This window comes from Erythrolamprus reginae, chromosome 4, assembly GCF_031021105.1.
Source record: "Erythrolamprus reginae isolate rEryReg1 chromosome 4, rEryReg1.hap1, whole genome shotgun sequence".
Taxonomy (NCBI): Eukaryota; Metazoa; Chordata; class Lepidosauria; order Squamata; family Dipsadidae; genus Erythrolamprus; species Erythrolamprus reginae.
In genome coordinates this window covers 74,368,558-74,381,813 of record NC_091953.1, presented here as the reverse complement: position 1 = coordinate 74,381,813, position 13,256 = coordinate 74,368,558, and the positions used below count along the sequence as shown (strand labels likewise).

Below are 13,256 nucleotides of genomic sequence, written 5' to 3'. Positions count from 1 at the left end.
CACAGCTAAGAGCTTTTATTAAGACTTACCTTGTGGTGATAGAGGTGGCAAAATATACAAATTTTTCCGCTCTTATTGCATCTGGAAATTCCCACCCAGCTGGCCTTTTTGGGGGGTGACCCGTTCCCTTCTACACAAGGAGAAGAGTCCTTGCAGGGTAGAGATGAGGAATATATTTATTTATTTATTATTTTATTTATTAGATTTGTATGCCGCCCCTCTCCGTAATTTGTTCAGTTTCTTGCAGATAAAGTACTCAGATTCAGAATGATCTGGACTCCAATGGGGCAATTCAGACCGAGATGACAGGGAGAGGTTTAGTTCTGTTGTATGGGATGAATTTGACCTGGTAACACCTGATGAAGTGGACAAGGTCATGGGAGCTGTGAGTTTCTCCACCTGATTACTGGACCCGTGCCCTTCCTAGCTGGTTTTGGCTAGCAGATAGGTGACACACAGCTGGATCCAGGCATTGATTAATGCTTCTTTGAGTGAGTGTTCTTTTCCGCAGCCACTGAAAGAAGCGGTTGTATGTCCCCACCTCAAGAAACTGTTCATGGATCCAGTTGAGTTGAAGAACTTTAGACTAGTCTCCAACCTACCCTTCTTGGATAAGGTTGTAGAGAAGATGGTGGTGGTGCAACTCTAATGGTCCTTGGATGAAACCGACTATCTTGACCCTTTTCAATCTGGTTTCAGCACCGGTCACAGCACAGACACTGCTTTGGTCACACTGATGGATGATTGCTGGCGAGCCAAGGATAAGGGTTATTCCTCTATCCTGGTGCTTCTTCACCTCTCAACAGCCTTCGATAGCATTGTCCATGGTATCCTTCTGCAATGGCTGAAGGGATTAGGAGTGAGAGTCACCACTTTATGGTGGTTCTCCTCCTATCTCTCTGGTTGTTCACAGTCAATGTTATTGGGGGGACAGAGATCCACCCCTCAGCCCCTACTTTGCCACAGAGGTTGGTCTTCTCCCCATACCATTTAATATTTAAATGAAACCACTAGGTGAGATCATCAGATGGAAGGGGGTGTGGTATCGTAAGCATGCTGATGATACCCAGCTATACATCTCCACCCTGTGCCAATTCAGTGAAGCAGTTGATGTGATGTGCCAGTGCCTGGAAGCTGTAAGGACAGGCTCAAGCTCCACCCCGACAAGACTGAGTGGCTCTGGGCATTTCCTCCAAAGGACCATTCCATCTGTCCATCAATTGTTTGGGGGTGGCTGTGGCCAGATCTTTGCCCAGGTTCACCTCGTATACCAGTTGAGGCCCTATTTGAATCAGGAGGCTCTGTGCAAGGTTACTCAGGCCCTCATCATCTCTCATCTAGATTATTGCAATGCGCACTACATGGGGCTACCCTTGAAGAGTGTTCAGAGACTACAGATAGTCCAGAATGCAGCCGCACAAGCTGTTATGGTTATATCTAAATACACCCATATCACACCAATGCGTGCTGCACCAGCTGCCAATTGGTCTCTGTTCACAATTCAAGGTGTTGGCCTTCTCCAGGTCCTGTCAACTAAACAATGCAGGTTGATGGGCCCATGGAGGAGGGCCTTCTCTGTGGTTGCTCTGACCTTATGGAACCAGTTGCCCCCGATGGCTGTACTGCTCCCATCCTACTGTCCTTCCAAAAGGCCATGAAGACCTGGATTTGCCGGGAAGTCTGGGGGCCGTGAATGTAACATCACAGCCAAATTGTAACTGATTCTGTATGCATGCATGTTTGTTTGGATAGTTCATTGGCTTAATTATGGTTTTACTGTTCTTTATTAACTAATATTTGACTTCTGTTACATTATTACTGTTGTAAACTGGCCAGAGAATTGGGATTGGGCGGCCTAGAAGTCAAATAAATTGAATTAAATTAAATTAAATTAAATTAAATTGTTCAAATTCTAATTCTATGGAAAGTAAATAGGATGGAGCTAACTAGGATGGAGCACCTTGACTCCTAAGCATTCAAAATACCACATTTTTCAGTGTATAAAACGCACTGGTGTATTAGACGCACCTAGATTTTAGAGGTGGAAAAAAAGGAAAAAAGTGTTCTGAACCAAATGGTGTAGTATTATACTGTTTAATAAAATACCAGTATAGCGGAATACTTTTCACAACCATGTATACATTTTAAAACCATGTACACTTTTTAAAACCCATGTACACTTTTTACAAAGAAAAAGAGTAGAAAGCATAAACCTCAAAATAGATGAATTGGGGCATCAGCAGGGGTGGGCTACTGCCTGGATCGGGGGGGGGGGGCACAGTGTAGTAGCAAAAATGAAGCTTTACTCCAGAGCACCCAATTTGCACTGAAATATGTTGAAAGAAAATGCATAAGCCACACCCACAGTGTGGTAGTAAAAATTTTGGTAGCCCTTCACTGGGCATCAGGCAAGATGATACCCTATTTTAAAGGGTTTTTAAAAAAACATGGTGTGAAAAAAAGCATTAGCCTCCAAAGTTTTGGTTCCTCTTTTATTCAGCACCCTTTTCCCATCTGCCAAAGAAATCAACTGAGAACCACGAATGATTAATCGAGTACCCACCCGAATCCAATCCATTCTAGCCTCTCACCACCCAAACCTCAATAAGGTTAGGGACTATCTATCCTAGCTCTGACTTTTTGTCTGCTCTGTATTGCATGGCAGCCAACTGTCCCATAACTGCTTACCACCCTCTGGGAAGCCACAAATACCCCAGCCCAGAGCTAGTTGCAATTCTCCTTCATGAGACTCCTAACCCCTGCCACCCTGCACTTTGCAACCACAGTAAAACTTTGCTGTTTTCTGTTCTCATTGCTGATGAAGAATGACCACCAGCTGCTAGATCAGACTGGCCTGGACTTCAGCTGGGGGGGGGGAGTTAAATGAAACCCCAGAGCAATAGCATGCTAAACACCCTTTTATAAAAAGCTCCTGAAGTACAGCATTCAAAAATGCCCCTTTGCAGAAAATGTTTCTGAGCCAGGCTAGCAAAGAAAAAGAAGAAAAGAGGGGGGAGGAGAGGGAAAAAAAACCCCAAACAGCCCCAGAATCATATCATGCCAAAAAGTCTTTTTGCCTTTCCTGCTTTAGGTTTTTTATTGGGGGGTGGGGGGATGCAAAGCCTGCCTCACCTAAAAGCTCTTTGGGTATACTATGGCCAGTGAAGGGCTACCAAAATTTTTACTACCACACTGTGGTTATGCAGGACACCCTGCATTTTCTTTCAACATCTTTCAGTGCAAATTGGATGCTCTGGTATGAAGTTCCATTTTCACTATTCCACTGCGCCCATCCCCCCGCATTCGGGCAAAAGCCCATCCCTGGCTATGGGGATATTTTTGGCTTTTATTTCACAGCTTGAAACCCAAGTCCAGGTCAACAATAAGACCAGCCATGTCTTGTTAGCAGAGCAGGAAGATGGCAAAGGTCAACTGGGACAGTACAGCATAACATCAAAAGGGCAAAGGAGAAAAATAGGTAGGTAATATTCCTGCTGTCGTAAGTCGTAACCATAAGATGACTGTAACAATTGTAACTTTGGGCATTAATCCTAAATTTCTTCATTTAGCACTGTTGTAACTTTGAATGGTCACTGGGTGAATTATCATAAACCAAGGTCTACCTATACATTCTTAAACTGTTCGATAAGCTGACGTGTTAGAATTGTGGATCATTTTTTAAATCTATAAATAGCTTCTAGGATAAATTAATATGGCAATATTTGCAGAGGTAAGAATTATGCAAATATATTTTCAAGTATCCTGAAGACTAAAATATAGTATTCTGCCCCAAAGAGGAAAAAGACAATGTGCGATATTTTTTTATAACAATTTATTGTTACTAGACATGAATTTACCTTATATAAATGATCTATACATCCAAATGATGCCCCCATACACAAGAGGAAGCTTTCATCAGGTTTGGGAGTGACCAATATTTTAGTAGATTGCAAAATAATAACAATAACAACAACTATTTCGAAGCTTGAGCAACAAGCTCTGTGAGTTAATGGCCATAATATCTAGAGATAATTTGGATCTGGTTGCCATAACTGAGACATGGTTTAGGGATTCTAATGAATGGGAAATATCCATACCAGGATATACACTGTATAGGAAGGATAGAATAGAGAGAAGGGGAGGTGGAGTAGCCATTTATGTTAAAGAAAGTCTAAAAACAATACTAATTCAAAATACATGTAAAGATCTGGAGACCCTCTGGATTTGCATGCAAAATAAAGACGGTTCTGTCATTAGAATTGGGGTGATCTATAGGCCTCCAGGGCAATCTGAGGAACATGACAACAAGATGGTGGATGAGATTACCCTAATGGCAGTAAAGGGAGATATTGTGGTTATGGGTGATTTCAACATGCCTGATGTTGACTGGAATATCCCCAGTGCCCTTACATGCAAAAGTAAGAATATAGTAGAGGCCTTTACAGGAGCAGCTATGGCACAGCTAGTTAAGACACCAAGTAGAGGGGAGAATATTCTAGATTTAGTTTTTACCAATGGGAATCGGGTTTCAGAGGTCAAGGTGGGAGAAAATTTAGGTTGCAGTGACCATCTATGTTTGTGGTTTGATGTAAAAACTGATGGTGAGCAATCCTATACTGCAACCAAAGTATTGGATTTCAGAAAAACAAATTTTAATGCAATGGGGGAATATTTAAATAATGAATTAAAGGGGAGGGATAAAATGGCAGGAGCAAGCACCCAGTGGACTGTATTAAAAAAGGCCATCTTAAAAGCCACAAGACTTTATGTAAAGCAAGTAACTAAAGGTAAAAGGAAGAAGAAACCGCTATGGTTTAGCAATGATGTAAGGGCTATAGTCAATGAAAAAAAGGCTGCCTATAGGAGGTATAAAGAGTCTGGAAGTATAGCTGATAGAGAGGTGTATAAAATGAGACAGAAGGAGGCAAAACAGATAATATATGCTGCTAAAGCCTCAAAAGAGGAAGAAATAGCAAAATCTGTAAAGAAGGGGGATAAAACCTTCTTCAGATATATTAGTGATAGGAAGAAGAAAAACTGCAGCATCACAAAGCTTAGTACCGGGAATAATACATACATTGATGGGAATAAGGAGATCGCTGACCATTTCAATAGCTACTTCTGTTCAGTTTTCTCAAAAGACACCTTACAAAATAATAATAATACTATAGAGGGATATAGCATTGCTTCCAGCTGTACGGATTCAGCTCCAGTGATCTTAGAAGCCGATGTCTTAGAAGAACTTGAAAGATTAAAGATAAATAAGGCAATGGGTCCAGATGGCATCCACCCCAGAGTTCTTAAAGAACTCAGATCTATCATTGCTACCCCCCTGACTGATTTGTTTAACAAATCCCTGTTAACAGGAGATGTTCCTGAGGATTGGAGAATGGCCAGTGTTGTGCCTATCCACAAGAAGGGCAGTAGAGAAGAAGCTGGTAACTACAGGCCAGTTAGCTTGACATCAGTTGTAGTTAAAATGATGGAGACTCTACTCAAAAAGAGGATAAATCAGCATCTAAAAAACAATAACTTATTGGACCCAAATCAGCATGGCTTTACTGAAGGCAAATCGTGTCAGACTAATCTCATTGAGTTCTTTGACTATGTCACAAAGGTGTTGGATCAAGGTGGTGCCGTGGATATTGCCTATCTGGACTTCAGCAAAGCCTTTGATACGGTTCCACATAAAGAGCTGATAGATAAATTAGTGAAGATTGGACTTAATCCCTGGATAGTTCAGTGGATTTCAAGCTGGCTGAAGCATAGACATCAGAGAGTTATTGTTAATGGCGAGTATTCTGAGCAGAGTCAGGTTACAAGCGGTGTGCCACAAGGGTCTGTTCTGGGTCCTATTCTTTTTAATATGTTTGTGAGTGACATAGGGGAAGGTTTGGTAGGGAAGGTTTGCCTATTTGCCGATGACTCTAAAGTGTGCAATAGGGTTGATATTCCTGGAGGGGTCTGTAATATGGTAAATGATTTAGCGTTACTAGATAAATGGTCAAAGCAATGGAAACTGCAGTTTAATGTTTCCAAATGTAAAATAATGCACTTGGGGAAAAGGAATCCTAAATCTGAGTATTGCATTGGCAGTTCTGTGTTAGCAAAAACTTCAGAAGAGAAGGATTTAGGGGTAGTGATTTCTGACAGTCTCAAAATGGGTGAACAGTGTGGACGGGCGGTAGGAAAGGCAAGTAGGATGCTTGGCTGCATAGCTAGGGGTATAACAAGCAGGAAGAGGGAGATTGTGATCCCCTTATATAGAGCGCTGGTGAGACCACATTTGGAGTACTGTGTTCAGTTCTGGAGACCTCACCTACAAAAAGATATTGACAAAATTGAACGGGTCCAAAGACGGGCTACAAGAATGGTGGAAGGTCTTAAGTATAAAACGTATCAGGAAAGACTGAATGAACTCAATCTGTATAGTCTGGAAGACAGAAGGAAAAGGGGGGACATGATCGAAACATTTAAATATGTTAAAGGGTTAAATAGGGTTCAGGAGGGAAGTGTTTTTAACAGGAAAGTGAACACAAGAACAAGGGGACACAATCTGAAGTTAGTTGGGGGAAAGATCAAAGGCAACATGAGAAAATATTATTTTACTGGAAGAGTAGTAGATCCTTGGAACAAACTTCCAGCAGACGTGGTTGGGAAATCCACAGTAACTGAATTTAAACATGCCTGGGATAAACATATATCCATCCTAAGATAAAGTACAGGAAATAGTAAAAGGGCAGACTAGATGGACCAAGAGGTCTTTTTCTGCCGTCAGTCTTCTATGTTTCTATGTTTCTACTATTACTACAGGAAAACTTTTAAAAGTCCCTTATAAACTGAACTTTTTGCAGACACACAAAACTGTTTTAATAGGGAAGGAGGAGTAAGAAAAATACAAATACAAAAGAAGAAGGGGAAATTAAAAATCCTTGAAGAATTTACCTTTGAAATAATTAAGCGTTGGCACTTCAACTATATCCTGATAGTTTTGTAATTCAGAAATTAAACTGATTTCTACATTTCAAGATACAGTAATTTTATTTAGTGCTGAACTGGGAAATATGAAGACTGGGAGTGCTCATTTCACTTGACACCTTTCCACTAGCTAATTGCAGTAGGCAATTAATAACCATATCTTTGGCTTTGGTGGTGTTCATGTTCATCTCTTGTGATAACTTCATGCTGACTTGATCTACATTTGTCATGATGAACTCTGAAGTCAAGATTTGAGTGGGAGATATGCTGCTGCCCATCACATCCATGATATATTGTTTATAAAGCTCTACTACTTTCTCCTCCAAATAATTATTCAGAATTGAATTTGAAAGAGGCTGCTGATGTTGCATGATGCTGGCCACCTGCCAGCATGATGAATTCCTTTGGGATGATTTCCATGGGACCTCAGCAAGTAGCATTGGAATTGAATCTATTGGCAATGGAATCTCTGATGATTCCAAGAATGGGCATTTTCCACCATCAAAAATAGCATCTCTTTTTATCGAATTCATTGGTAGCACCTGATCACCAGCGATATGCAGGTCACTGTAGTTTTTACAAATGCTTTTACAAGAAGACGGAACACGGTAAGTGTCCTTGCTTATGGATGATTCCACATAGATTTCTACAGGTTCAGATGCTTGCCTTTCAAATACTGGATATTGAATAATTTGTGTCAATGTTTCTTTCTTTTGTTTATTATTTTTGGGGTTTTTGGAAGAAACAGAAATCATAAATGTGTCCATGGACTTATAATTCCAAAATAAGCTTCTACTTTGCATGTTGTCTGTTGATTCATAAGTTACACCATTTAATGACTTCAATTCATGTATAGCCTCTTCTGTTTCTGCTCCATTGAGTGTGTAATTCAAGAGCTCATGATAAGGGATTTTACAGAGATATCCTTCAGACAACATTCTTTGGGGAGCAAGAAGAAAGAAAGATTATTAGAATATGTTAAATATTACTAATAAAACAGAGCTGACTGTGAGTTTACTGGTTGAAATATCTGGCATGGTATTTGAACAAATATAATAAGCATGATATCCAAAGTCATTCTTAATTCATCATAATCATTGTTTCAAAATTAAAACAGGACAAACCAGTCATATTGTATTCATGTAAGGCAGGGGTGGGCAATTAATAATAATAATAATAATAATAATAATAATAATAATAATAATAATAATAATAATTTATTAGATCTGTATGCCGCCCCTCTAATTTTGCCATGGGGCCGCATGAGAAATTGGGATGGTTTTAGAGGGCCGGACTAATATAATTAACTCAGTTCTACCCAATACTGTAAAGATGCAGACCTTGGCCTGACCTCTACAGACCCCTAATTGTTTGCTTTACAGCAACACGGTACACCATAGTCACTGCGCGTGAATGTTTGCATGGTTTATGTACTCGGCTGTTCTCAGTAGGAGGTTGTGGCCTGCTCCAGTGCAAGGATGAAAGAGCTCACCGCAGACCAGTCATAGATAGTGGGCGGGCCGGTCACAGACAGCGGGTGCGCCGGATGTGGCCCATCGGCCGCCCCTTGCCCAGGTCTGATGTAAGGGTTTATTGATAAATCAGGAACCAATTTCTATTAGGGTAGTCACACTTTTTATTTCCCAGTATGAAGACCATGATAAAGGAAAGCCAATCTGGTCCTTTCCATTACAAAAAATAGCTGCAGGGCATTTGCTGAGCTACCAAATAAAAGAACTATGCTTTTGCTAATTTGCTAATTTGGAAAGTACAAGGGCAGCATTACTGTGCTACATTTCTCGACTCCAGTAATTTTAATCACAGTCTTTGGCCTTGGCAATTCTAATCAAAAGAAACAAAGGACAAAAATAGCAATTCAAAAAACCCCAGCAAAAGATTTTATTTTATTTATTTTATTTTATTTATTGTTAAAGTTGAAAGGGACCATGAAGGCCATTGAGTTCAACCCCCTGCCCAAGCAGGAACCCTATATTACACCAGTCAAGTGGCAGTTCAATCTTCTCTTAAAAATGTCCAGAGTATTGGAGTTCACAACGTCTGCTGGTAGGTTGTTCCATTGGTTGATTGCTCTGACCGTCAGGAAGTTCCTCCTTATCTCCATTTGTTTATCTTCTTCACTTACTATTTTCCCAACCTTGAGGACTCCTCTTTATACAAATCTTCATAATATTTCCCCATTATCTTCTCTGCTCATTACCATATCTAACCACTCCACTAGTATCTCTCAATGCTAAAATACATGATTTTTCTTTCCTCTTCTTCAGATATCTCGCCATTTGCTAAATTGATCTTGTCCCCCAGCTCTGTATTTTTTGTTGCCTCATCATTCTCATCTTGTTCCATTTGATCTCATCATACACCATCAATTGTTTCTTTTTCAATTTCAATAAACTATTCCAATCTCTACTTTTAGTTAATCTTAACTGCTCTTGTATCAAATCTATTTCCCTTATCTTCCTTTCCCTCTCTACCCCACCTCTTCCTAATATCTGCTTCCATACATATACATTGTCCCCTCATAAAAGCCTTACATGCATCCCACACAATTGATTGTTTAATACCACCCACATCATTAATTCTAAAATATTCAGATAACTCTGTTTGCAATTTCTCTTTATCTTGTTCACTAGCAGTTACAACTGCATTATATCTCCAAATTCTTTGATTGCGTTTATTTTATTTATTATTTTATTATTTAGATTTGTATGCCGCCCCTCTCCGCAGACGCGTTCCTGACCTATTTCCAATTCTGCCAAAAGTGGGGCATGATCTGATAACCAAATACTTTTAATATCTACTTTTTAAACTTGAATATTGCCCCCCCTATTCATTAATATATAGTCTATGCAGCTAAATGTATGATATCTTGCTGAATAATATGTACTTCTGTTTGAAATATCTGCATGAAGATCCACCATATTAAGTCTGTTTAAATGTAACATCCTACTTTTTGCAATCCCATTTGTTAATTGCATATTAAAATCTGCTAAAAAAGTTGAGCCCTCCATAACGTTGTCTAACTTCCTCTTAGTATTTATTATAAATTGTTGTGTTTTCACATTTGAGGCATAAAATGCTGCTAATATCAGCTTCTTTTGATTTATTTTCCCTTTAACAAATATCCACCTTTCTTCTCCTTCTCTTATTCATCATTAACCTTCTGATGAATAAGAATCGCTGTACCTCTACTATTTTGCGTTCCTCTAGATTCAAACACCCATTTCCAATTTCTATCATTAATCAATTTATCCCTTCCTCCCCGTCTTTTATGTGTTTCTGTCAAAATCATAATATCCACCTTATATTGCTTAGCCATCCTTAATAGCCTAAAACGTTTCAAATCTGATCCCAAACCATTCACATTTAAAACCATTATCTTACACTCCATCATAATATACCAAAATAACCCTTTTCCCCTCTTGTTTTGCCCTTGGTTTAATTTTCCCCCCTTTAACCCCTATTAACCCCCCCAATGTGCCTCCCCCGTGCTCCCCCCCCACCAAGTGGGGGGAGGACAAGAAAAGCCGTTGTCCATTCATGAGGCACATTCTCTTGATTGTGTTCTCACTCAACTAGCTCCTCTTTCAACCCCTTTTAATTGTAATAAAAGAGAAATCTTCCCCTCCCCCTCCTTTCTCCTTTAAATAATTCCTTCTTTAACTTTAACTTCTTTAACCCCCCTTTCCCCCCCTTAGACTTCCCCCACCAAATAACAAATATACAAGAATCCCAAAGACATCTCCCCCCAAAAAAAGTACAAGACAAGGAGACCCAAACAACATCACTTTCTAGCTCTCTTCTCACGCTGAGCTCGTGTTTTTCTCTGCTCTTTTCTAATGGCCTCCACCTGCCCGGTTAACTCCTTCAGCTGCTCTTCCCTTTGTCTTTCCTCATCTTCTGGGGTACTATGACCGTCAAAAAAATCCTCTCCTTCTTGTGCTTGTGCTCCAGCTTCTTCAAACTTAATCCCCAGTTGATCCAATAAAGCCTTTCCCTCCTCCAATGTATGTGCTCTGTACATTTTATTTTCTTGGAACACCAAAATTTCAGCTGGAAACCCCCAAGTGAACATTTTTCCACTTTGATATAAGCGGCTTGAAATTGGTTTTAAAGCAGCTCTCGCTCTCAAAGTTTCCCAAGAGAGATCCCTCAGAACTCTTATCTCATTTCCATCTTGTTTAAGGCAAGTAGAAGTCTTCAAAGATTTGTAAACCATCTCTGCTTTTTTTTCACTGAGGAAAGCCACAACAATGTCTCTCTGCCTCTCCTTATCTCTTCGTGCTGCCGCCCAGTGGACTCGCAATAACTCTTCCAAGCTGACTTGAACGCCTGCTTGCTTATTTATCCAAGCAAAGACTGCTTCCATTAAGTTTGAATCAGAGGCGAAGTCTAATCTGAACCCACACAGACGCAAATTTCTTCTTCTCTGACGGTTAGCAATTCTATCATTCATTTGTTTAATTAATTCATCATGATCCTTCACTTGTTTTTCAACTTTCTGTATCTTTCCAGCAGAAGATTCCTCCTCCTTTTTAATTAACTTAACTTCTGAAGCCAGATCTCCCATTGTTGTTTCTACTTTAATAAATCTCTGCTCAAATCCAGAACAAATGTTCAGCAATTTATCCAGTTTTTTTTCAATGTTCGCTAAGCTGGAAGCTTCTTCTTTTTCTTTTTCCCCCTCCCTCCGCCATTTTAAGATTTATTGTACTCACATCACTTCCTCATTATAGAGAAAGAACCTCCATCTTTGCTTAAAACCGTAAATCTTTAAATTCTCTTTGATGTCCGTAGATTCCTGTACCTCCTATTTTTTTCTAAGAAGGATTTATAATATTTTTAAGGGAGATAAATCCCTTTACATTATATATTAGTTCGGAGCCAGAGGTGAAGCCCCTAGAAATCAAGTCGGCACATGCGCAATCTCCTCCTTATCTCCATGTTGAATCTCTCCTTGGTCAGCTTCCAGCCGTTGTTCCTCGTCCAGCCCTCTGGTGCTCTGGAGGATAAAGTGATCCCCTCCTCTCTGTGACATCCCCTCGTATACTTGTAGACTGCTATCATGTCCGCTCTGGCCCTCCTTTTCTCTAGGCTATCCATGCCCAGTTCCCTCAGTCTCTCTTCATAAGTCTTGGTTTCCAATTCCTTAATCATCTTGGTTGCTCTTTTTTGTACCTTCTCCAGAGTTTCAATGTTTCTTTTGAAGTATGGTGACCAGAACTGAATACAGTACTCCACGTGTGGTCGGACCAGGGCGTAGTAGAGTGGTATTAAGACTTCCCTGGTCTTGGAGTGTATTCCCCTGTTGATGCAGCTTAGGATTGTGTTGACTTTTTAAGCTGCTGCTGCACATTGTTGGCTCATGTTTAGTTGATTGTCCACCAAGACTCCAAGGTCTCTTTCGCAGTCGCTACTGCTAAGAGGGGTTTCTCCCAGGTTGTATATTTTTTCTGCCTAGGTGAAGGACTTTGCTCTTGTCGATGTTAAACATAATTTTGTTGGTGTGGGCCCACTGTGTTAGTCTGTCTAGGTCTTTCTGTAATTTGATCCTGTCTTCTAGGGTATTGGCTACCCCCACCAGCTTGGTGTCGTCTGCGAATCTGATCAGTTGCCCTTCTATTCCCTTGTCCAAGTCGTTGATGAAAATGTTAAAGAGCACAGGCCCCAGGATTGAACCCTGTGGTACCCCACTGCCTACGTTCTTCCATGTGGATTTGGAACCGCTGAGGACAACTCGTTGGGTGCGGTTGGTCAGCCAGCTATTGATCCATCTGCATGTGTTGTAGTCTACTCCCCTTTTTTCTAATTTGTTGATTAGGAGATGGTGGTCGACTTTGTCAAAAGCTTTGCTGAAGTCTAAGTATATGAGGTCCACCATGTTGCGCTGGTTTACTGATTTGGTTATGCTGTTGAAAAAGGATATGAGATTCGTTTGACATGATTTGTTTCTGACAAACCCGTGTTGGCTGTTGGATATTATCTTGTTTGTGTCCAGGTAGTGGCAAAGCTGTTTTTTTAATTATTTTCTCCAGTATTTTTCCAGGTATTGAAGTCAGGCTAATAGGTCTGTAGTTGCTTGGATCCGTCTTTTTTCCCTTTTTCTGGATGGGAACTACGTCCACTCGTTTCCAGTCATCTGGTAGGTCTCCAGTGGCCCAAGATTTTTGATAGATGAGGAGAAGAGGTTCCGCTATGGTGTCTGCCAGTTCTTTTAGGACTCTGGAGTGGAGTCCATCAGGTCCTGGTGATTTGTACTC

The 13,256-nt window shown here is 40.3% G+C and overlaps 1 protein-coding gene across 3 annotated transcripts in view; it reads right to left on the bottom strand.

Moving 5' to 3' along the window:
• Nucleotides 1-2,112: 2,112 nt before the first annotated feature.
• TASL (TLR adaptor interacting with endolysosomal SLC15A4) overlaps nt 2,113-13,256 on the bottom strand; it is a 126,480-nt gene continuing 115,336 nt past the window's right edge. For 2 of the 3 annotated variants that reach the window (XM_070750610.1, XM_070750609.1), the window contains one exon: nt 6,527-7,917. In XM_070750610.1, the coding sequence (XP_070606711.1) occupies nt 7,041-7,916 (876 nt within the window). In that variant the 5' untranslated portion in view covers nt 7,917 and the 3' untranslated portion in view covers nt 6,527-7,040. Of the gene's footprint in view, nt 3,985-6,526; nt 7,918-13,256 lie in introns of those variants that run through there. The other variant, XR_011559021.1, reaches the window with a different exon arrangement.